The sequence below is a fragment of the Rhinopithecus bieti genome, unplaced genomic scaffold (assembly GCF_001698545.2).
Source record: "Rhinopithecus bieti isolate Rb0 unplaced genomic scaffold, ASM169854v2 scaffold_12640, whole genome shotgun sequence".
In the NCBI taxonomy this organism is placed as follows: Eukaryota; Metazoa; Chordata; class Mammalia; order Primates; family Cercopithecidae; genus Rhinopithecus; species Rhinopithecus bieti.
Window position 1 is genome coordinate 312,264 of NW_016807406.1, and position 22,065 is coordinate 334,328.

General features: G+C 37.9%; 1 protein-coding gene and 1 long non-coding RNA gene across 9 annotated transcripts in view; one reads left to right on the plus strand and one right to left on the minus strand.

Moving 5' to 3' along the window:
- CNTN4 (contactin 4) overlaps positions 1–22,065 on the minus strand; it is a 1,016,652-nt gene that overhangs the window by 242,929 nt on the left and 751,658 nt on the right. For all 7 annotated transcript variants that reach the window (XM_017881656.1, XM_017881655.1, XM_017881658.1 and 4 more), the window contains one exon: positions 19,885–19,980. In XM_017881656.1, coding sequence (XP_017737145.1) covers positions 19,885–19,980 — 96 coding nt within the window. The remainder of the gene's footprint in view (positions 1–19,884; positions 19,981–22,065) is intronic.
- The window catches only part of LOC108535576 (uncharacterized), a 43,223-nt gene that overhangs the window by 14,268 nt on the left and 6,890 nt on the right, over positions 1–22,065 (plus strand). The window contains exons 2-3 of one of the 2 annotated variants that reach the window (XR_001887271.1): positions 3,543–3,586; positions 20,975–21,050. This is a non-coding gene — a long non-coding RNA (uncharacterized LOC108535576). The remainder of the gene's footprint in view (positions 1–3,542; positions 3,587–20,974; positions 21,051–22,065) is intronic. The other variant, XR_001887272.1, reaches the window with a different exon arrangement.

Here is a 22,065-nt window from a genome sequence, read left to right on the forward strand (position 1 = left end):
AAAGCAAAAAACTTGCCATTCTGACCTAGTGGGCTTCTAATTTTCTCTTTCCTGCCCTCAGTTTTTATCTGCATCTAAGGTATATTAACAAACACTCCAGCCAGAATCTTAAAGGCACTTGAGAGTTACTTCAGAGAACTCTTTTTTAAAGCAATTAATTGGAAAATGGATTTTGAAAACACCTTTAGCTATTATATCATATTGCAATTCCTTTGTAGATTTGGAAAAAACAATGTTTTCAAAATAAGTGGGCTCTATTTCCAAGGATTTGACATAACAATTAGGACTATATCTCTTAAATAAAAATTGAAGGTGTATGTCAAGATATTTTTTTAAACTGGTTACAGGCTGTCACCAAGCTAGAGGAAGGAGGCCATTAGCATGACATTCATCATTCAGTATTTCCAGGAACTTCATTTGAGAGAATAATCTACTTGCTTTAGTTTTCATGAACCCCCTATGAGTTACAGATGCCAGATGTCTTTTCTCTGGCTGTCTCTCTGATGACAGGCCTAGTGGCACATAAGAGCAAAAGCGGTCGGTGTTGGGGAGGAAACTCACAGCTTACGGCGGGACAGTCCATTATTAATGGAGAAAGTCATAGAGTAGTTAATGTACGCATGTCAGACTTTCCAACTTTCATACAGTCCCCTTGGGAAGTGGTGCTGACAGATGTGTTGAAGGCAGAACTGCAAGCAGAGCAGATAGTCAGCAGGGGATCATTAGTCTGCTTCAAGAGCTGGGGCTCCTGGGTGATTAAGAGGTAACAGCTTACAAGAGAGCCATGCATAAATTACACATCCCAGGGTCAACACCCAAAATGCTTCTTAATTTTTTTTTTTTTTAAACAAGCCATAGGGTCTGAATGGCAAATATATTCTACGAGTCTGTCAACAGAAACTCTTAAAACTTAAATATTTCTCTAATCCATGCTCTATAAAAGCAAATTGATTCTACAATTAATTTATCCTGGAATGTTTCCCAGCTTCTATTGGAATAGGAATATGGTAGACTATATGTGAAAGGGTGACCAGAAGAGCCTTTTGTCTTACTCAATAACTCACTTTAAAGATACCTGTATACAGTAAAGAGGTTTTTAAAGCTAGGATTGTGGAGGATTTATTTTAGTCTTACCCAGTTTTATCTTTTAATGGGTGCCTTCATTCTCATTCTTTGAATTTCAGTATAGCCACACAAAAGCTTATGTACTTTAAGCTTTATGGATCTACTTTGATATTCAAACCAGAGAGGTCACATGTGGTACTTAACAGTGGGACACCTTCCATGTGGTTTCTTGAATGAAACTGCTCATGGTCACAAAACTGACAGAACAGCATTCTCTGTCTTCCTGTAACACACTTAGTCCTGAACCTCTGCATTTAATTCAGACTTGATTCTTAATTGTTTATGAGCTATCTGGAATGCTAGCACATGATGAGATGACTTATAATAATTGCATTTTTCCTGTTAAAGATTGCTGCTGGGTGCATGGGACTTTGTTGAAAATAAAAGGAGAAAGTCTACCAGTGGGAAGCAAATTTGGTATGGTATCTGCTACCAACTAAAACATGACATATTTCAGATCACAGCCACTTGCAGGCTGTGGATCACTGACTCTCCATCTTCCCTCTACATTTCACTGGCTGGTTTTTAGTGACAAACACCACATTTCCCCAGTTGAGATAAGTATGGAAATGAAAATAGAAGCTGTGTCAACTTGAATTTAAAGTTTTGTAACCTGAAAATGAACTGGCCCTCTTAGCATAATGCATTCCCCCTCAAGCAATTTTCTTAACTAGGCTACAGTGCCATTTGGGAACGGGGGTGTTTATATGTATATTTTCTCATTCCCTGCAGAAAGCCAAGTAGTCAGAGCATCGCTGTGTGCAGATTTAATGCACATCACTGCACACTTGCCCCAGTAACACCGTGAGGGCCTGCCACTGGAGATTCAGAACAGCTCCAGGCAGGAGCAAAGCGGATTACTGCCAATCCAGGCATTTTTAGTGATACCCGTCTCTCCAGGCAGGAAAGCAAGGACAGCTATTTTAACCTGAGTATCTGGAATGATTCTCAAATGAAAAAAGAAGTAATAAAAGAACTATATGGTTTGCAGGAGACCAATGTGTCCATGCATTGTGGAAACTCCTCCACATAATGCAAACATCTTCCTCCCCGAAAGGCTAGTACAAAAAACGCCTTTTTTGGAAAAAGAGGTAATTAACAACAGAGAACCATGTAAGATCTGAACTGGAAGCCACCTTAGAAATCACTAAATTCAACCATAGAAACCATTCTTTTAACATTTTGTTACATATATTTTCTAACATTACGAAAAACAAAAGTAGAAAGCATGGTATAATGAACCTTCATGTATCATCACCCAATAATTAAAAACCTTGTTTCATTCTTATTTGTCTCTACATCCTCTGTTAAATATAATATTGGCTGTCATTAAGCAGATCATAGAAGTATCTTTTTTATTATTATACTTTAAGTTTTGGGATACATGTGCAGAACATGCAGGTTTGTTACATAGAGTATACATGTGCCATGGTGGTGTGCTGCACCCATCAACCCATCATCTACATTAGGTATTTCTCCTAATGCTATCCCTCCCCCAGGCCTCACCCCAGAAGTATCTTTTTACCCTTCATTATGTTTTATTTTTTAATTTTGTTTTGTATTTTTCATCTGTCATATGGTATATTTTGAGCAAATACTTATTTTGGCTTACTTTGAGTTACCTGTACTTTTAAAACTTCTATCTCAGTTTATATACATATTCTAAAGTGTTTATTCATGAATTGTTGAGTAATGCCATAGTTACTTAATATCTCAGGTATTTTTCTCATCCATAAAAGGGGAATACATAATACCTATATCAGGTTTTTGTAAGGGGTAAATGAGTTAATATATGTAAAGCTTTTGAAATAGTGCCTACATGTATTACTCACTATATAAGTGTTACCAACATTCATAAATAAGAGAGAGGCATTCCCTTTTTGCTGTCTTTGTCAAGTTGTAGTGCCAGGATTATTCTCATTTCATAAAATAAACTGGTAGTTTTTCATCTTGTCTTTGCTGTGCCACAAATTATTTGGCAAGAGAATTACACTGAAACTTTAAAATATTTTCTTTATAAAATGTATAGACCAGAGAACTTGGAGAAAGTAATTCTTGACAACTTTCAATTCCTTCCATAATAATTGGTATGTTCATATCTTCTACATTTTCTTGGTTCAATTTTGTTATTTACATATTCTTAATAGATTATTCCTTTCATCTGGATGTTTAAATGATCAAAGAGTTGTATGTAGTTTTTTAAATGATTTTAAATCTTTTATACAAAATTATATGCTCTTTTTCATTTATCATTTTGCATATCTGTATTTCTCTAGTTTGTTCTTGATTAGATTTGGAGAGAAATATTTCATATTTTTTTTCTATCTCTCTCAAAGTTCCTCTTGGATGTCTCTCTCTCTACTGTTTTCTAATTCACTAATTTTGAGTTTTATCTTCTTTCTTTCCATTTCCCTTAGGTTTGTGGCATGTTCCTTTGAATTCCATGAGGTGAATACTTAAGGTACTGATTTTGATTTCCAGGATTCCTTACATAACAAATTTAAGGTTATTAATTTGTTTCAGGGTATACTTTTCATAAATTGTATAAGCATAGATATGTTTGTTCTCATTTTTTTCACTTTTGATAAATACATTAATATGGGTTTTAACTTTTCTTTGACCCCGTAGATATCAGAAATGTGATTTGAAATTTGCATGGGTTGATTTTTAAAAAATTTGTGGTGCTGTATAAAACGACCTATAACTAATTTCTTATTTAATTGCATTATGGCGGAAAATAAGGCCTGGCCTATATAATTTCAATTTTGTTTAAATTTTTTTTGGTTGAACATGTAAATAATTGAAATAGGAATTACGGAAGTGCTTAGAAAGAAAATACATAAATATGTATGTTTACATTAAGAAAGGCCAATCATTATTACATTATTCAAATTCTTTATATCCTTATTTTTATTTACTTGACCTATCAAGTTAGGTAACAAATATGCATTAGTAATTTTTCTTTGTATTCCCAAACTTTTAGCTTTATATATTATGACTATGTTTCATGGTGTTTAAAATAATGTAAATGGAATGTCTTCATTGTGGTTTGTGTATTTTAATAATAAAAATTGCCTTTATCGGCTGGGCACGGTGCCTCACGCCTGTAATCCCAGCACTTTGGGAGACCGAGGCGGGCGGATCACGAGGTCAGGAGATGGAGACCACCCTGGCTAACACGGTGAAACCCTGCCCCTACTAAAAATACAAAAAAATTAGCTGGGCATGGTGGCAGGTGCCTGTAGTCCCAGTTACTTGGGAGGCTGAGGCAGGAGAATGGTGTGAACCCGGGAGGCGGAGCTCGTAGCGAGAGGAGATCGTGCCACTGCACTCCAGCCTGGATGACAGAGCGACACTCCAGCCTGGATGACAGAGCGACACTCCATCTCAAAAAACAAAACAAACAAACAAACAAAAAACATTGCCTTTATCTAATTTAATGCTTTTGTATTTGAATAATGCTTGGTCTAAAACTAATAATTCTGCCCTCATTTATTTTTCTTTTTTAATCTGATTTGTTAGTAGGCTAGGTATTTTGTATCATTGTATTTTGTTTAGATAGTAAAGATTTTTAACTCAATCTGAGGCTCTTATGTTTAAAATAAGCTGCATTTCTTTACATTTCATGATAAGCTATATACACTCATATATGTCATATTTCTATACTTTTCTTCATATATGCTTTTTTGCTCATCTTTATTTTGAGTCTCTGGTTAAACAGATTACAGCTTCTTTGTTGTTGTTGTAGTTTGTTTGTTTTTTGAGATGGAGTCTCACTATGTCGCCCAGGCTGGAGTACAGTGGTGTGATCCTGGCTCACTGCAAACTTCGCATCCTGGGTTCAAGCAATTCTCCTGCCTCAAGCATCCCAAGTAGCTGGGATTACAGGTATGCACTACCAATCCCAGCTAACTTTTTAAAGTCTTCAGTAGAGATGGGGTTTCACCATGTTGGCCAGACTGGTTTGAAACTCTTGACCTCAAGTGATCTGCCTGACTCGGCATCCCAAAGTGCTGGGATTACAGGCGTGAGCCACCATGCCTGGCCACAACTTCTTTGATTTTCTTGTCTCTAGCAACTTAGATGGTACATATCCCATTTTTATTTAGTAGATCTATGTTTTCTGTATTTTTAAAACAAAATTTGTGATATGTTTTTAATTATTATTTTTTATTTATCTTTTTTTTGAGACGAAGTCTCACTCTGTTGCCCAGGCTGGAGTGCAGTGGCGATCTCGGCTCATGGCAACCTTCGCTTCCCGTGATCAAGTGATTGTCCTGCCTCAGCCTCCTGAGTAGCTGGGACTACAGGTGCCCGCCACCATGCCCAGATAATTTTTTGTATTTTTCTTTTTAGTAAGATGGGGTTTCACTGTGTTAGCCAGGATGGTCTCGATTTCCTGACCTCAAGTGATCTGCCCGCCTCAGCCTCCCAAAGTGCTGGGATTATAGGTGTGAGCCACCTTGCCCAGCCCAATTATTTATATTTAGCAAATTTATGTGTCATACACAAATGCAACAGAATATATGGGCTACTACGAGCACAGGTCCTATGCCGAATCCAAGTAAAGTTATGTCATTGGAAACATTTAAAAAAAATTTTCCAAATCCTGTGACTATATCTCTGGAACTGTGTATAGCACCATGTATAAAACACCAAGTGTTTTCCTGGCAGCTCCCAGTAAACATCTTTACTTCTTTAATTTTTAAAATAAAAAAAATCATAATTTTTTTACTCCCTCTCAAACATGAGAAAGTACAATATGTTTTTACTAGTAAAAGGATGATGAACTCACATGGAATGGTAAGTACGTGATGATATTAAACAATAAAATAATATGTATACACTGATGATCTATCTTTACCAATTACATTGATTACATATGGATTGGAACTTTACTACCTAATTTTTGTATTTATGAAGCTTTCTGATTATTATACTTTCATTTTATGTTCTTTATAAAAACTTATCTAGTTAGTCATGCTTATCACTAATTCAGTTTTCTACAGTGTTCATTTGGCTTTTTACTGAGTCTGCACTGCAGATTTCAATATTGCCATTTCTCATCATTGCCAGCTCCCTTCAAACTTCAGTCTGCATTGGCGGCAGCTCTCTTTTAACATTGGCATCTTTATTTCATAGAATCCGTGTTTTCTTATACTTGACGGAAAGCACAATGGAGACGCATCCATTAATTTTCTTAAGGCATTCCTTCCACATGCATTTTCATTCTGTTTTGTTTTGCTTTGCCTCCCTAGGCAATGTCTGACATTTCCCCTCCTTCCTGATCACTAAATATTTTTTTTATCACTAAGTATTTTCTCAGTTCATCATGATAGTGTAGATTTTTTATTTTATTATTTATTTACATAGTGTAGATATTTTATTTTTTATTTAACTCTATGACTCTAACACATTGGTTGTAATTCTATCCAAGTCTTGGTTTCACCAGCTAAGAATGGGTGCATCCCTCTATTTCTATAAATTAACTGCATGGGGCTCCCAGAATCCCAATTTTTAAAACTTAAGTTTAAGGCAATTTGATAACCATTTTCTATTTCCAACTTACTGGTGTCTGGCTATCATTGATTTCATAAAATTTTGAGGAACAAAAATGGAGCTTTCTAATGCTTCAGTCACCACTTTCACAGTAAACTACAACATCTTTCCCCATGTCCATACCCATGTGCCATGTTGGCTTCTTTTGACAACTTCCCCACTCTAGACTTATATACGGCTGTTCTGTCTATAATACTCCTCCTTTCCTTCTACTCTCTTGTCCTTCAGATCTAAGCCTCAGAACCACTACTTCAAGGAAGCCTTCTCTGACTCCCCAGTCCACATCATGTCCTTCTATTTTACATGGTCACTGAACCCTGTTTCCCTTTCCCTTACCCCCACCTCACAACCAAAAGCACACATCTCAGTATGATGATTTCATTACCTTGCTCCTCCCCAGCAGACCTGTAGGTTACATGGCAGGAGAAAACATTGTTTTTGCTCACTCCTATATCTTCCCTGTCTATGACAAGGCCTGGTAACTGAAAGGTTCTGCCAAAATCTCATATTTTTACTTTTTAAAAGAAATCTTATTCCTTGAACCTTGAAATCCCAATTTACATAATCCATTAGAACCCAATCATAAATCTCATTCATCACAACTGTGTCCATTGAAGTAAACTGGAGTTTAGAAGGAGTGCTGGCTTGCAGAGACAGTGAACAAATTCTCAAGGTAGCAAGAGAGGAAGGTACATGAATGTCTTTCTTATATTTGGGTACTAATTTTAGAGAGCTGTCATAGCTAACTCATTTTGCAGTAAGTGGAAAAGGAAGAAATATAATCCTTAAATCAGCCACCCTTTTGTTTTTAAAAGTCCTTTTATGTTTCCAAAAAGCAAACTCTGGTCTGTGTGAAATGATAAGAACCGGGCTTCAAACACTTAAAACTGAAGCATCTTGGCATTTCCCAGGTGTTCCCTAGTGTATGTGCTGATTTGAGGGAATGAGAATGTGTATATTCCACACTACTTCACAAAGTAGAGATTCTTTGGATATTTCTGAAATGCTACGTTATCAACTGCAACTATCATTCCAGCTGTGCCTGCCATATGGGTTTATGAAGTCCTGTGGAGTGTTTTTATGACACAACGCCTTTCCAGGGGTTAATTGTGACAGTGAAGATTGTGATAATGTGCTAACCTGCACCAGATGATGGGAGAAAAAGAGGGTGTGTTTTGGCTGGAGATGGGAAGAGCTCTCTTGGCTCGGTACAAAGTGGCCGCCCATTGTTTTGTTAGCAGCACCACCTACTTAAGATATCATGAATATTCTCTCAGCCTCTGAATTAAACATTAAACATTTCTTTGAGTTCATAATGCCGGCAGAGTTGGTCTCTCTGTAAAACTATTATGCTTCCTTTGGAACTTTGTGTTTATTCTATATATCTGCAAATGTCAAAATCATTAGTGGATATGGAGAACTCCAATCAGCTTGATTGATTTGAAAAGTTTTTTTATTCATATTGTTTGCCATTGATTAATATACAGCTACTCCAGTAAATCATTTCCTCTTAAATCAGTATTTTGATATTACATAGAATCAAAAGCTTTAATCCTACCCTCAGACAAAATGCCATGATTTATTCCTTTGTGTGTGAAAGTGAACTTCATTTGCCTAAATGTATAGTTTTCTCTGGTCTTCAATTAGGCTTTTTCCAGTTATTTTGTTCCTAATGTCTGAAAACCAAATTGAGCATGTTAAAACATATATCAGAAAATTAACAGCTTTTATTTAAGCCTAAGACTCCTCGGTTCAAAGTCACCAACAGTGGTAAATATTCCATTTCTGAGCCTTCAATTTCTGAGCTCCTAACCAGGGTCTATTTCCAAATTTCCAGGACTCAGTCAGCATTTCCTCATTCTATGTACTGCATCATTATCCTGCTTAATTCCACATAACATCATGATGCACTGACCTGACAAAATACCTATTCATTGTAAAAATGTAGCCAAAGAACCACTCCTTCCTTTTTCAGCTGAAAAAATGAGATTCACAGGGTATATTTCCAGCAGGCATTAAAACAAGAATGGTTCCCGTCTATCCTGCAGTGATTGTCCACTGGATTATTTATGAAATGCTCAGCCAGATTCATGTTGTTGAAAGATCAGTGTTGATCATTTGTTCTCTTCTGGCTAGTACATCCCTGGTAGCACTCTCCTGGATGTGTAATGTGTTTTTCACATCTCTGGACTCTTCATGTCTCAACCTATGTTCTAACACAATGTCGTCCTTCACTGCTTTCTGGGACGGGGCAACTCCAAAAGAAAAAGCTCTGCATGTGGTCCAGCTTTGTCAAATGATCACAGTTTGTAGATCATTTAGCTTTATGGATCCATTATCATTTTCCAAATGTTATTTCCTTTTGGTACTAATGTGTTTGACCCTTACTCTGACATCAATGGGCCTCCAGTTCTAAGGACCAAATCTGGAGATAATCTTTTTTATTTTTTGGATGTTTAAAAAGATAATAGAGATGCACTCAGCTTGAATTTAAATCAGTATATCCACAAGTACATAGTGCCTATCATTAAAGTAAGCACAAACTAACTGTCAGGAGAGAAGCTAGGTAATTAGGGCCATCATTAAGTTACTGGTTTCTGCCCAATAAAGCACGCACATGGAAACATTTGCACGAAAGCAAATGAGGAAAAAAGGAGACAGAAAAAGAATTTCCTGAAATTTATTTCTGCTATTTTTTAGCCAAATTATTATTTTTTCTTAACAATAAGATATTTAATTAACTGGTATTTATTAAGTAGCTAAGTCTATTTCTAAGTGCTATGGGCAGGAACTTTCTATAGTTGTAAAAACAGCGTAAGCATCTCTCTTACTAGAACTAAAAAAAGAATTAAAGTGGAAAGTATATAGCTACTACTCCTGGGAAACTCTTCTCAAAAAACCAGACCACCAATTCTGTATAAGGTTACTTTAAGAAACTGGAGGCTCAGCTATATAAAGTCTATAATTTTTCTATGACCAGGAAATGTTTGTTACTTATATAAACTTATTTTTTTCTATTCATAAGTATATAGTTGTTGACATCTAGGCATTCAAAAGTATAGTCATGAAACATTCAAGTTGTTTTAAAAAGAGTTGACAGGAAAATTCAAAGGCAAAATGTATGTCAGTAGCATCACAGAATATACTTCACCAATTTCAGAGATAACTGACTTCGGAAGTATCCACCTCACTTCTTCTTGTCACATCTGGTAGGGGAGAAGCAAGTCACTCCTGTAGACATGCCAGGCCCCAATTCCTCCCTTTTGCTTCTTTTGCTGATTCTTTCTTTGAGCTAAATGATCTCATGGATGAGAGAAGTAGAGCCTGACTTTGGTGTAGTGAGGTCAAGTACTCCCTCCCAGTGCCTATCCTTCTAAACACAAAACACTCCACCCAGGCCATTTGGGTCAGATAGTTCATCACAAATTGTCCCTGATCAATGTGGCTCTTTTTCTGCTCAATGGGTGAAAGAGGAGGCTTAATGAATGCAGAAAGTCATCACTTTATGTTTCACATTATTCTATGCTGATTACATCACTAATGTGCTGTAACCCCCCTCTGATTGGCAAAGTGGGAAGAGAAAAAAGGGAGGAACTGGCTGATTGTATTTCAGATAAAGGAGTCCAAGTTCATATCTTTCAAAGGAACACAGTAGAGTCAAGAAGCACCAAACAAGATCGCCTTAAGAATATTTAATTCCTAGATGGGCACGGTGGCTCATGCCTGTACTCCCAGCACTTTGGGAGGCTGAGGTAGGAAGATCGCTTAAGGTCAGGAGTTTGAAACCAACTTGGGTAACAAAACGAGACCCCATCTCTAACAAAAGATAAAATAATTAGCCTGGTGTGGTGGCTCATGCCTGTAGTACTAGCTACTCAAGAGGCTGAGGTGGGAGAATTGCTTGAGCCCAGTTTCAGGCTGCAATGAGCCATGATCGCGCCATTGCACTCCAGACTAGGTGATAGAGTGAGACCCTGTCACAAAAAACAAACAAACAGGAGAACATTTAATTCCTGATTTTAAAAAAAAGATATCTAGTAGTCGATGATGTTGATTAACCTATCACTAACTAAATGTTAACCTTTCCCCTCCAAATTGAGATAGATGGCTACTTAAGTGAATATATAGTTCCTCCATTAAGAAATGGAAATCACAATGCATGTTTCATAGAAATTATATTATAAAAGGTGGTTTAAACCAAGTTTGGCTGACCTCAACATTCTTGAAAAACGGCATAGTAGCAGTATTGCAATGCCACTTCCAGCCGACATTTCAAACATCATGTTGTAAGTTCCAAGACCAGATGACGAGAACCCACATTTTGCCTTATTTCAAGACCTTTTTTGAATCACTGATCTCCAACACAATCAGTGTTAACCTACTGGACACCTGTGGTTTTTAATTTCCTTGCAGGTGATAAGGCATCTCTCAGGGAAGTCACTTCTCAGGTGACATGAAATTGGTATCAAAGAGCAGCTATCTCAGTGGTGGTCAAGAAACAAAGAGTCGGGACCCTAAGATCATTAGCTATCATTTGTTATTTGTGTTTTTAAAACTAGGACTATATTTGGGCACTTCTCTCATTACACACACACACACACACACACAGAGAGAGAGAGAGAGAGAGAATGAGATGACTCCAGTGAAATGCTGGGCCTTTCCTTGTTCCCATATGTACCTTCAATCATGTTCCCAATATGACCAGAAAAGGTGATCAATACTTAGAGCAATGTTCTTATAGCTTTATGACAATTAAGTGATTGTTAATTTTGTAACCATTTAAAAATCTCACATTTTGCTTTTTTAAGCTGCCACATAAAATATGTTTAAGACAACATTCTTTGGTCTATTAAAAATATTCTCAGCATTATTTCAGCAGTATTTTTAAAGTCCTGGATCCTCCTAAGTCTACCTAGTGCCTTGTTTTTTCTAAGGAAATGAAGTCCAGGCACATACTGTACACGCTAAATAGAAAATGCAAATATAAACAATCACACAGGGTTTGGCTTATGAGAAGACTATTGGTAGAGTTTACCTTAATTGTAAAGTCTTTAAGAGCAATTCTCAACTGTTACAAGAATGGCTAATAAAGCCACAATGCCAGATCATAACCAATTTATGTTAATAATAGATGTAAATTCCATACAAATCTCTTGGGAGATAAATCTGAAAAGTATTTGCCCACATAAAAGTTGTTATATGAATGTAAATCAACTATCACATATCTCCAAAGATGAGCAGTTCTTTGATTTAACTTTGACTTCAAGCTTAAGCAAATGAAAACAATCAAACCAAACCTAATTAATAAAATCAGGACTGTCTGGAAGTTTTAACTGTGCAAATTGCTGCCACATTTGTTATGTCTTTTAATCCTCATAACAGATTTGAAAAGTTTACAGGACAAAGATGAATTCCATTTGGTTGGCATTATAGTAGTATGTGAGGATTTGAAAGTGATGCTAGGAACCCAGATATGGGGAAGGAGAGGGAGCCTGAAAAAGGTAATGAGACAAAGTAGAGGGAGTAAGCGGGAAGTACAGGGACTGCTTCCTGAGGAAAGTGACCCAGTCGTCCAAAGCACAGTTGACAAACCTAGGACCCAGCCAGGTGAATGTCAACAGCCAAGGAGGTCTGATATGATGGGTGAGGCCAATAACTAGACTTCCTAGACTTAAGCAATACTTAGAATGCAAAGAATACCATATTATGGTTGGAGATTTAAAGTGGGGTTAAAAATGGGATTTCATGCACCTTTGGGTAAGAAATGAGGACAACAGCTAAGCTAAATGTCTGGACTAAGGAGGTACCTGAAAATCTAAAATTATATAAAACTGGTAAACCCAGGAGCCAGTTGGGGGAAGAAGATGAGAATAAGGCATTGAATGTGGAGTTAGGCAGAGTTGGCAACTTGACTTGAATGTGGATGTCTTGAAGATTATTCTGGGCATAGAGGATGCTAAATTTTAGCACAGTAAGATTAGTCCTGGCTCAATGACCTGTCAGCATAGTTTGGACTAAGTGAGAAACTGGATGAGTCTAACTCTGAAGGTGATATCTTGATACTGAAAGCTGGGTAAGTGTGGGAAGACAAAAACAAGTCAAATGAGGAAATAGGGCTCAGAGAAGTTACATAATTGGCCCAAGACCACATAGCAAGTTGATGGGAGAGCTAGGACTAGAACACGGGTGTCCTACTTTCACACTTTTATCTCTGTCCTACAGTAAATACAACATGGTCCAGCTGAAATAACCATGCTGTGGAAAGGTATGCTTGCTTCTTTTAAGGGCTGTGATTATAATCTCTATGGTTATGTCCATGTAAAATTACATTTATGGAACCTTGGAGAGGTTTGCATATAGACGTTTTGCTGGGATAAGTCCTACTTGATTTTGTAATGCAGGGACACAAGTTTTCCACCCTGGCTGCATATTAAAATTACCTGCATGATGCCAGAGGATCCCCTGCCATCAAGAAACTCAGATGTAATTGACCTGGGGTGTGGGCCAAAGAACCACTGACATAGAAAGTACAGTACATGTTTCCACTCTTTTCTGCTATGTGCAAATAAAAGGGCACATTCTAGGCAACAACAACTTGTTTCTGCCAGTGATTAGAGTGTGCTCTCACATAATCTCTTTGCTTCTATTTCCTTATCTATGAAACACATGTCCTTACTTCTTATGGGATTATTGTGAGGATTCAGCGATAATATAATGTAAATTAAAGCATTATAAACACCATAAAGGACTCTACGGATGTTCTGTTCTAAGGTCCCTGGGTCTGATGCCCTGTGGATAGGATCCAACTCTAGGGAGGATGTGTTCTGTGTAAAAGCAATCTAAAGATGAAAATTCTAGCTAGTTTCTCCAAAACCTATAACAATGAAAATAATCTTAGAATCAGAGTCAGGTGGTTTTCTTTTTTAAATGTACTCTGGGAAGCCATATATTCACCAATAATAATGTAGGAAAGTTGGATGAATAGAAAATGCTGCTTCTGGGTTTTGTCTCCTTGTTTGCTTTTAAGACAGGATCTCACTCTGTTGCCCAGTCTGGAGAGCAGTGGTGTGATCATAGCTCACTGCAGATTTGAACTCCTAGGCTCAAGGAATCCTCCCACCTCATCCTCTCAAATAGCTGGGACTAGAGGCACACACCACCTCACCTGGCTAAGTTCTAAAATTATTTTTTTAGGCTGGTTGTGATGGCTCACACCTGTAATCCCAGCATTTTGGGAGACTGAAGCGGGTGGATCCTGAGGTCAGGAGTTTGAGACCAGCCTGGTCAACATGGCAAAACCCTGTCTCTACTAAAAATACAAAAATTAGCTGGGCATGGTGGCATGTGCCTGTAGTCCCAGCTACTCGGTAGGTTGAGGTGGGAGAATGTTTGAACTGGGAGGCGGAAGTTGCAGTGAGCTGAGATCACGCCACTGCACTCTAGACTGGGTAGCAGAGTGAGACTCTGTCCCAAATAAAATAAAATAAAATAAAATAAATTATTTTTTAGAGACAGTCTTACTGTGTTGCCAGGTTGATCTCCAACTCCTGGGCTCAAGTGATCCTCCTACCTTGGCCTCACAAAATGCTAGAATTACAGGCAAGAGGCACTGCACCTGACCAGAATGCTACTTCTGAGTATGAGTATCTAGGAAAAGCCAGCCTTTTCTTAGTTTTTCATTTCCTTTATGAACAAAAACATATAAAGTCAAAGGTAAAGCCTAAGGTAACTATATTTTATTTTGAATTATTTTAAATTGGCTGGTGCAGTGGCTCACACCCGTAATCCCAGCACTTTGGGAGGCCGAGATCACCTGAAGTCGGGAGTTTGAGATCAGCCTGGCTAACATGGTGAAATCTCATCTCTACTAAAAATACAAAAATTAGCCAGGTGTAGTGGTGCACTCCTGTAATCCCAGCTACTCGGGAGGCTGAGGTGGGAGAATCAGCTTGAACCCAGGAGGTGGCGGTTGCAGTGAGCCGAGATTGTGCCACTGCACTCCAGTCTTGTATGAGACTCTGTTTCAAAAAATAAATAAATAAATGAATTATTTTAAATAAAAATTTCACATAAGGAATGCTCAGCCCTTCCGCTTGAGTGATATGGAAATCAAAGCACTCCATCTCAGCAGGGCTAGACCTGGGCTAGTTTTGTAGATGATCCAAGTGAATCTTAAATCTAGTGCTGCCTCAGAGTGAGTAAGTCAGCTAGAGCTTTTTTGTTAAATGTTTGTTTTTTTTTTTTGAGCTAGAGTCTCACTCTGTTGTCCAGGCTGGAGTGCAGTGGTGCGATCTTGACTCACTGCAACCTCCACCTCCTGGGTTCAAGCAATTCTCCTGTCTCAGCCTCCCAAGTTGCTGGGATTACAGGCGCACACCAGCAGACTAATTTTTGTATTTTTAGCAGAGACAGGGTTTCTCCATGTTGGCCAGGCTGATCTCTAACTCCCTAACTCCTGGTCCTCAAGTGATCCGCCCCCGGGGGGCGCCCCCCCACCACGGCCCACCGGCCGCCCCGCCTCCCTCCAGTCCACCCCGCCCGCCTCGGGCCTCCGCGCAAAGTGCTGGGATTTACAGGTGTGAAGTCACCGTGCCTGGCCTGTTTTTTTTTTTTTTTTTTTTTTTTTTTTTTTTAACAGCTTTGAGGACCCTACCCCAGATTTATGGAATCAGAATATCCTTGTGAACAGGTTGGACACCTATGGTTTTAACAGTTTGCCCTCCAGATTCTCAAGCTGTTAATCCTCACTGGCCAGAGGTGGGGTTTGTGTGGGAAACACAGCTATGACTCAGGGCATCTCAAACTTGAATGTGCATATGATCACTTGGAGATCCTATTAAAATGCAAGTTCCAATTCAGTAGGCTGTAGTGGGGTCTGAGATTTTACCTTTTTATCAAATTTTCAGGTGAGGCCAATGCTGCTGGTGCATGGACCACCCTTTGAGTAGCAAGCATCTTGGTGACATAAAAGGGAGGCATGAACAAAAACCTCTTTTGATGAACAGTTCGTGAGGATTTTATTGATGAATAAACTAGAAATTTTCATACATCGGAAGGAAGAATCTCAAAGTTTCTCTGTTCTATTCCTATTTAATGAGAGCTTGGTTAAAGGTCATGAATTCCTGGTGCCCAGTGACCCTGGAGTTGGCAGAAAGCAAAGTGGACATTCTGTACCTCAATAATCTCTGTTTCTAATAGAAAGGAGCACCAAGGATAGCCAGAGTCCATCAAAGTGATTTCTATTTTTTGGTGTTTTCTTATATTTAATGGTAAAAATCTATGCAAACCCATCACATCTGAATTCATACATATAAACCAAGAGATGACAAAGAGGCCACACATAGTGATTGGTGCTGGAAATACCTGCTGACTGAAATGCTTTTCAAAACAGATTAATTGCTGCTCATTTCGCTGCTACCCTAAGAAGGTCTGACACCGCACAGCTTTCGAAATAGGACATGCAACATCCCTTACAATGGATTTCATGCCATTACTCAGTACCCCACTGATATAATAAAAGGCTGACTCATTTCCTTTCCTCTGCATGATCTGTTACAATGGAAACCAGGAGACCATATGCTGGGTCTAAAATGCTCAGTATGTCCAGTGGCTCACAGTGAATGTTCCAGCTTTAGGGTGACACACAGCCCAGAAGAGCAGTGAGAGAATCACTGCCGTACAGTTGCGTTGGAGGCTTTTGAGAAGTTGGAAGGATTTCATCAGATAATCATTGTCTCCCTTGTCCAAAACTGATGGATGTCTGAGATGCTCTCTTATAACCTTGAATATCTTCTTTGTTCTTTTCTCAAAAATGTCTTAGCCGTGCCTGCTTTGCCCACAGCGTTACTGTGTGCACCGTTTCTAATAGAGCTCATAATAAGAATATTTATTTCCTTGTCTTTCACCATCAAGATTGTCAGGAATGTCAGCACAGCTCAAGAAACTGGATCTCAGAGCTGCTGACTGCTGCCAGCAGAGACAAGTGCATTTCAGTAGATGTCTACGGAAATTTTTAATATATTTCTCTGTGGGAAAGGGAAAGTAGTCAGGTACTTCATTGTGCAGCAGCACAGCATCACTTCATGTGTGTTGCCTTTCCTAAAGAGATCATTATATCAGACATTAGTGGTATTTTTTCTTAATATATCTACAAGATTAATTTTTAGAGTTGCTGCCATGTGATGAAAACTTAATGCAGTGAAGGTAGCATGCAGAAGAAATTAGTAAAATCTTCCATTTTTATTTTGATCAGATTTCATATTAAAAAGAGAAGTGCTAGTCTGAGTGAACTTCACCTGAATCTAAATATATGTCCACAGTGAAGTGGTTTTCTCATATAAAGGACAGGCCTTCAATAATGCAAACACACTTGATAAACAAGATGTTTAGCCCTTATTGAGTTATAATTATGTATTGATAGAATCAATAGGGATTTGAGAGACTTCTTTTAATCTCTTCATTTTATAGATAGGCAGAGTGAGGCATAAATAATTTGAAGATATTTTCCCAGTATCAAATAATGATTTGAAACAGAACAAGGATCAAAACTCATATCCCAGACTCCAAATTTAGTGCTTCTGATACTAACTTGAAAGGAAAATGAAATCCTGAAGAACAATCCCATTTTCCAAACACAAACCTCTGAAATCAAACCTAGATTTTCTGTTAGTTTTCAAAAGCCAGAAATCCTAACAATTCAATGTCCCTGATCCAGACATAGAGGGGAACCTACCTCTCCCACCTTTCCTTCGTATGCAGGATGTTTGAAGTACACGCCTTTTAGCTCCTTTACTAATTGTTATTTTCTGCTGGAAATGTTAGCTCAGAATTAGATGAGAAAGGAAACATTACAACTTTTGAACAGAGGACAAAATAAAATAGTGTTTTCAAATTCCAAATCTAAAAGTTTGTTCTTTTAATCATATGGAAAGCTGAACTAAAAATTAAGACAATAACAAGAATAGCAGATATTTAACTAAACTTCAGCCTGGATTTCCAAGAGTAGAGTTTATCAATCTTGCCATTACAGATGTTAGTGGAATCCTAATAAATATTACTATTTATTAAACCTCCACACTACTGAATCCCTTATATGTAGTTATATTTGCCTTTTAGTCTTCGTAGTTCCTTTTAGCCGACGCTGCAAGTTGTCTACACCTCTCTCCATATTCTCCCTTATTAGTAAAATTATGATATTTTCCAGGGCATAATATATCTGCATAAAATACTTGATATTTTAGTCTCCTTTCCCACTGGGGTGATCAATAAAATGGAGGCAAAGTCCTCAGGCAAAGAAAACTTCCGATAAAAAAGGTAAATTGAAATGGACAAAACAAGCAAAACAAACTACTGCCTTTTGTCTTTGCTTCTTCCCATTTGATCTGGTTTGGAATGCAGACTTCATGCCTCATCCATACCACATGCTAAGCACTTCAGAGAAGAATCAGAGAAGGGCATGAGTCCTGGAAGACATCCTCAAGAAGCTGTGCTAGCTTTAGATTGTATACCTTTGAAAGTCTTGCATACCAGCCAGGTGCAGTGGCTCATGCCTGTCATCCCAGCACTTTGGGAGGCCAAGGCGGGTGGATCACTTGAGGTCAGGAGTTTCAGACCAGCCTGGTCAACATGGTGAAATCCTATTTCTACTAAAAATATAAAAATTAGCCAGGCATGGTGGTGGACGCCTGTAATCCCAGCTACTCGGAAGGCTGAGGCATGAGAATCGTTTGAACCTGGGAGGCAGAGGTTGTAGTGAGCTGAGATTGCACCACCACACTCCGGACTGGGTGACAAAGTGAGACTCTGTCTCAGAAAAAAAAAAAAAAAAAAAAAAGAAAGAGAAAATGTTGCATATGAGAAAAAGAACATTATGAGCTAGGTTTTCAGTTATTTGCAGTCCAGCTCATTCCTAACTGATCTGGTTGTTATGAGTCTCCACAAAGTGATCTAGATTCTATGGTCAAGGAACTTCTGTTCTTGGTCTGATCCTGTGGCACTGCAATTAATAAGAAATATATATATTTGGTCTGCATCCCAAAACACTTGTAATTTCCCGAGTGATGTTGGTGAGAACAGTGTCTTTTGTTATTCATAAATAGACCCTTTTCAACAATACTTGAGTTTATTCTAACTAAGTGACTCTTGGTGAGGCCCATTGATTGGTTGTCAGAGGAACCAACCAAATAATTAAAGGGTTGGAACTTTCAGCCTCCCCATTCCCTGCTCCTGGGGATGGGAGAAGGGCTGGAAATTGAGTTCAATTACCAATGGCTATAGATTCAATCAATCATGCCTACATAAGAGAACCTGCATAAAAACTCTAAATGACAGAGTTTGGAGAGCTTCAGGGTTAATGAATGCATCCACATGCGGGGAGGATCCACAAGGATAGAAACTCTTGCATTCAGAACCCTTCAGACCTCACTCTGTCTATATGTTTACCTGGCTGTTCATATGTATCCTTTATGTATCTTTTATAAGCTGGTATGTAAGTAAACTGTTTTCCCTGAGTTCTGGGAGCCATTCTAGCAAATTATGGAGGTCAAGGAGGGAGTTATGGGAGTCCCACTTTACAGCCAGTTAGTCAGAAGTATGGGAGGTCAAGGATTTGAAAGTGGCATTTGAAGTGGAGGCAGCCTTGTGGGACTGAGCCTTTCTCCTATGAGTTCTGACACTAACCATCCCAGAGTAGTTAGTGGGGTAGTTACTGTCAAAAATGGAACTGAATCGTTGGACAGCCAGGTGGTGTCCAGAAGATTGGAGACTTGGTTGTTAGTGTGGAAAAAACCCATACATTTGGTGTCAGAAGTATTGCGAGTAGAAATAGTTCACAGACAGTTCCCAGACCAACCAGGAGATAAAATAAAGCAGGGCCATCTTTTTTAACTCAGTCAAGTTGTAAGAAGAATGAGCAGTTTTAATGACACTGCTTTACCAAGCAACAACATTCTGATTTTGATTGACTCAGGTGTCTTTCTACTTGTGCCAGGTAGACTGCAGTGGGGTGGAAAATTTGCACAATCTGATATTTTCCTATCCTAATGATGGGAGGCATTCACAATGGTTTTTGCCTCTACATGGAGGGGCTTTGGGAATCTCTATAAATGACACTGTGCACTCAGCTGGTGTCAGGAGGGAGAACGTTGAGCAAGAAAAATAACAGGGAGTGAAGTGTGCACATGCCAGTGCATTTATATGTACCTCCAGAATGGGGTGGCGGGCCACACAGTAGCACCATTCCTTGACCTCGACGGACAGACACAGTGCTTCTTGTTCTTGTTTTAAAGTTGTCAAGATCTGTTGAAAGAAATAAGGGAAAAAGCATTTACACTTTAAAGTCCTAAGATATCATGGGAGAGTACCGCTATTTCAAAAGAGAACCATTCTGCTCAAAACTGTGTTGGTAGCACCCATACCTGGGAATTCAGGAGAGCTTCTTTTCATATGATATTGTACCATCCTCCTTGATTTTATGGTTATACTGCCCACTAAAATATCTACTTACCACATGTGCCTATTTAGATTTAAAATAATTAAAATTAAATACAATTTATAATTGAGTTCCTCAGACACTAGTCACATTTCAAATGCTCAATAGCCACATGCACTTAGTGATTATCACACTGGCGAGCACAGACATAGAAGACTTCCATCATGCCAGGACATTATATTCGACAGTGCAGGTCTAGGTGAAGAAACTGAGGTTTAAAGATGTTAAGTAACCTGCCCAAGACCTCTCTGTATTTAAATATCATTATCAGGATGCAAAATCGGGTTTTCTGATATAATTCTGTTCATTTCACAAACCATTCTATTATATATAATTATACTTGTCTCTCCATATATACCTGGAGTGTGACTCTCCCTCTTTCTACACAAACACAACTCTATATAAAATGTGTAAATAGACATAAATATACAGACACACAATTGTTTTACAGTTTTGCGGTGTACTTTAAAATATTTAGAAGGTACCGTTCATAGTTCTTTTTAGAAGAATGTTTTATTAACTCAAAAAGGTCAAGTCTGGTTACAGAGATAAGACATTTATAAACTCAAAGATCACAGTATAAGTAAATAAGCCATTACAAATACAAATGAGTTAATATAAGAAATATGTCTAATAAAGTTAGATATATTATTGTTTAAGAAACATTTTTTTCCACCCTCCCAAATGTAAATCTTCTCAATAAGGGTGTGTTAAGTGCCATTTCATTTTTTGTTGTCTATTACATTTGATTTAATAACCTTTTATCGGATTTAAGGCTTCTAATTCAAGTATGTTGTGCAGGGTTGCATACCATCTAGCTGTGCACACTAGAGCAGAGTAACATTTGTTGATGATTTTCTCCATGCTGGCCATTTTGGTAAGTATTTTATGATGATTATCTCATGTACTCCTAACAACAACTGGGAAGGCTGCAGTTACAAATTGGAATGTTTCCACACTCAGGCTTAGTTTCAAGGAGTGCTAAGGATATTTAAAAAATTACACATATACATGTCTTAATTACCAGAGTCTTCTGGAATTAGGGACATTTTAAGCTTGTACATTATTGTCTTCATCATTTATGTATTCATAAAAATTCCATTAAGTACCATCTGATTGCCAACTCAGAAGGCAAGCATTGTGAGAACACAGCTTCTGTCCTGTTAGGGCTCAAGCAGGCAGGTCTGACATATAACACCTAATCATAGCAACCCAAAGACTACCAGGTTTGGGCTATGAAAAGTGCACATGAAGGACACACACATACTCAGCACAAAACAAATCAATGCTATGATTTGAAAAACATTTCTGATGTAATAAACTTCTTTTTATTCAATGAACACCAGGTGAGGGTAGAACATGGTATTTTCTTGTCTTTATGGATATGGTCTGAGATTTCTTCAAAAGGAATTAAACCAGGATTTTAAAAACTATGTTATGGAATTAATATTTTAAACCATTATCACTAAAAGTAACACTGAATCAGTCTGAATTGTCACTTCTGCATATAGGTTCTTAGAGTAAGTCATCTACATTTTTGCACATATATCCCATTCAGTTTCCAGAGTTGCATGAAAAATTAACAGCTGATAGATAGTAGAGATCAGGTATCATCTAGGCAAAACCAATCATGGTTTCTGACTAGAGAAATAGTATTAAGAAATGAGAAAGAAAATGAGAAATATGGGCAATGATTTTTAACTATCCTTCCTGGGCTTAAAAAAATTGTATTCATGTTTTTTCCTTTTTAGTTTATGAATTCATTCACTTCTACAGGTTTTAGGCATTTGAAGTGTATCTCATTAATCTGGTATTTGTGAAAATAATCAGAAATATTTATTAGTCATTAATTGAAATAGATTCCAGATGATAAATCCTACCTATACAGCAAA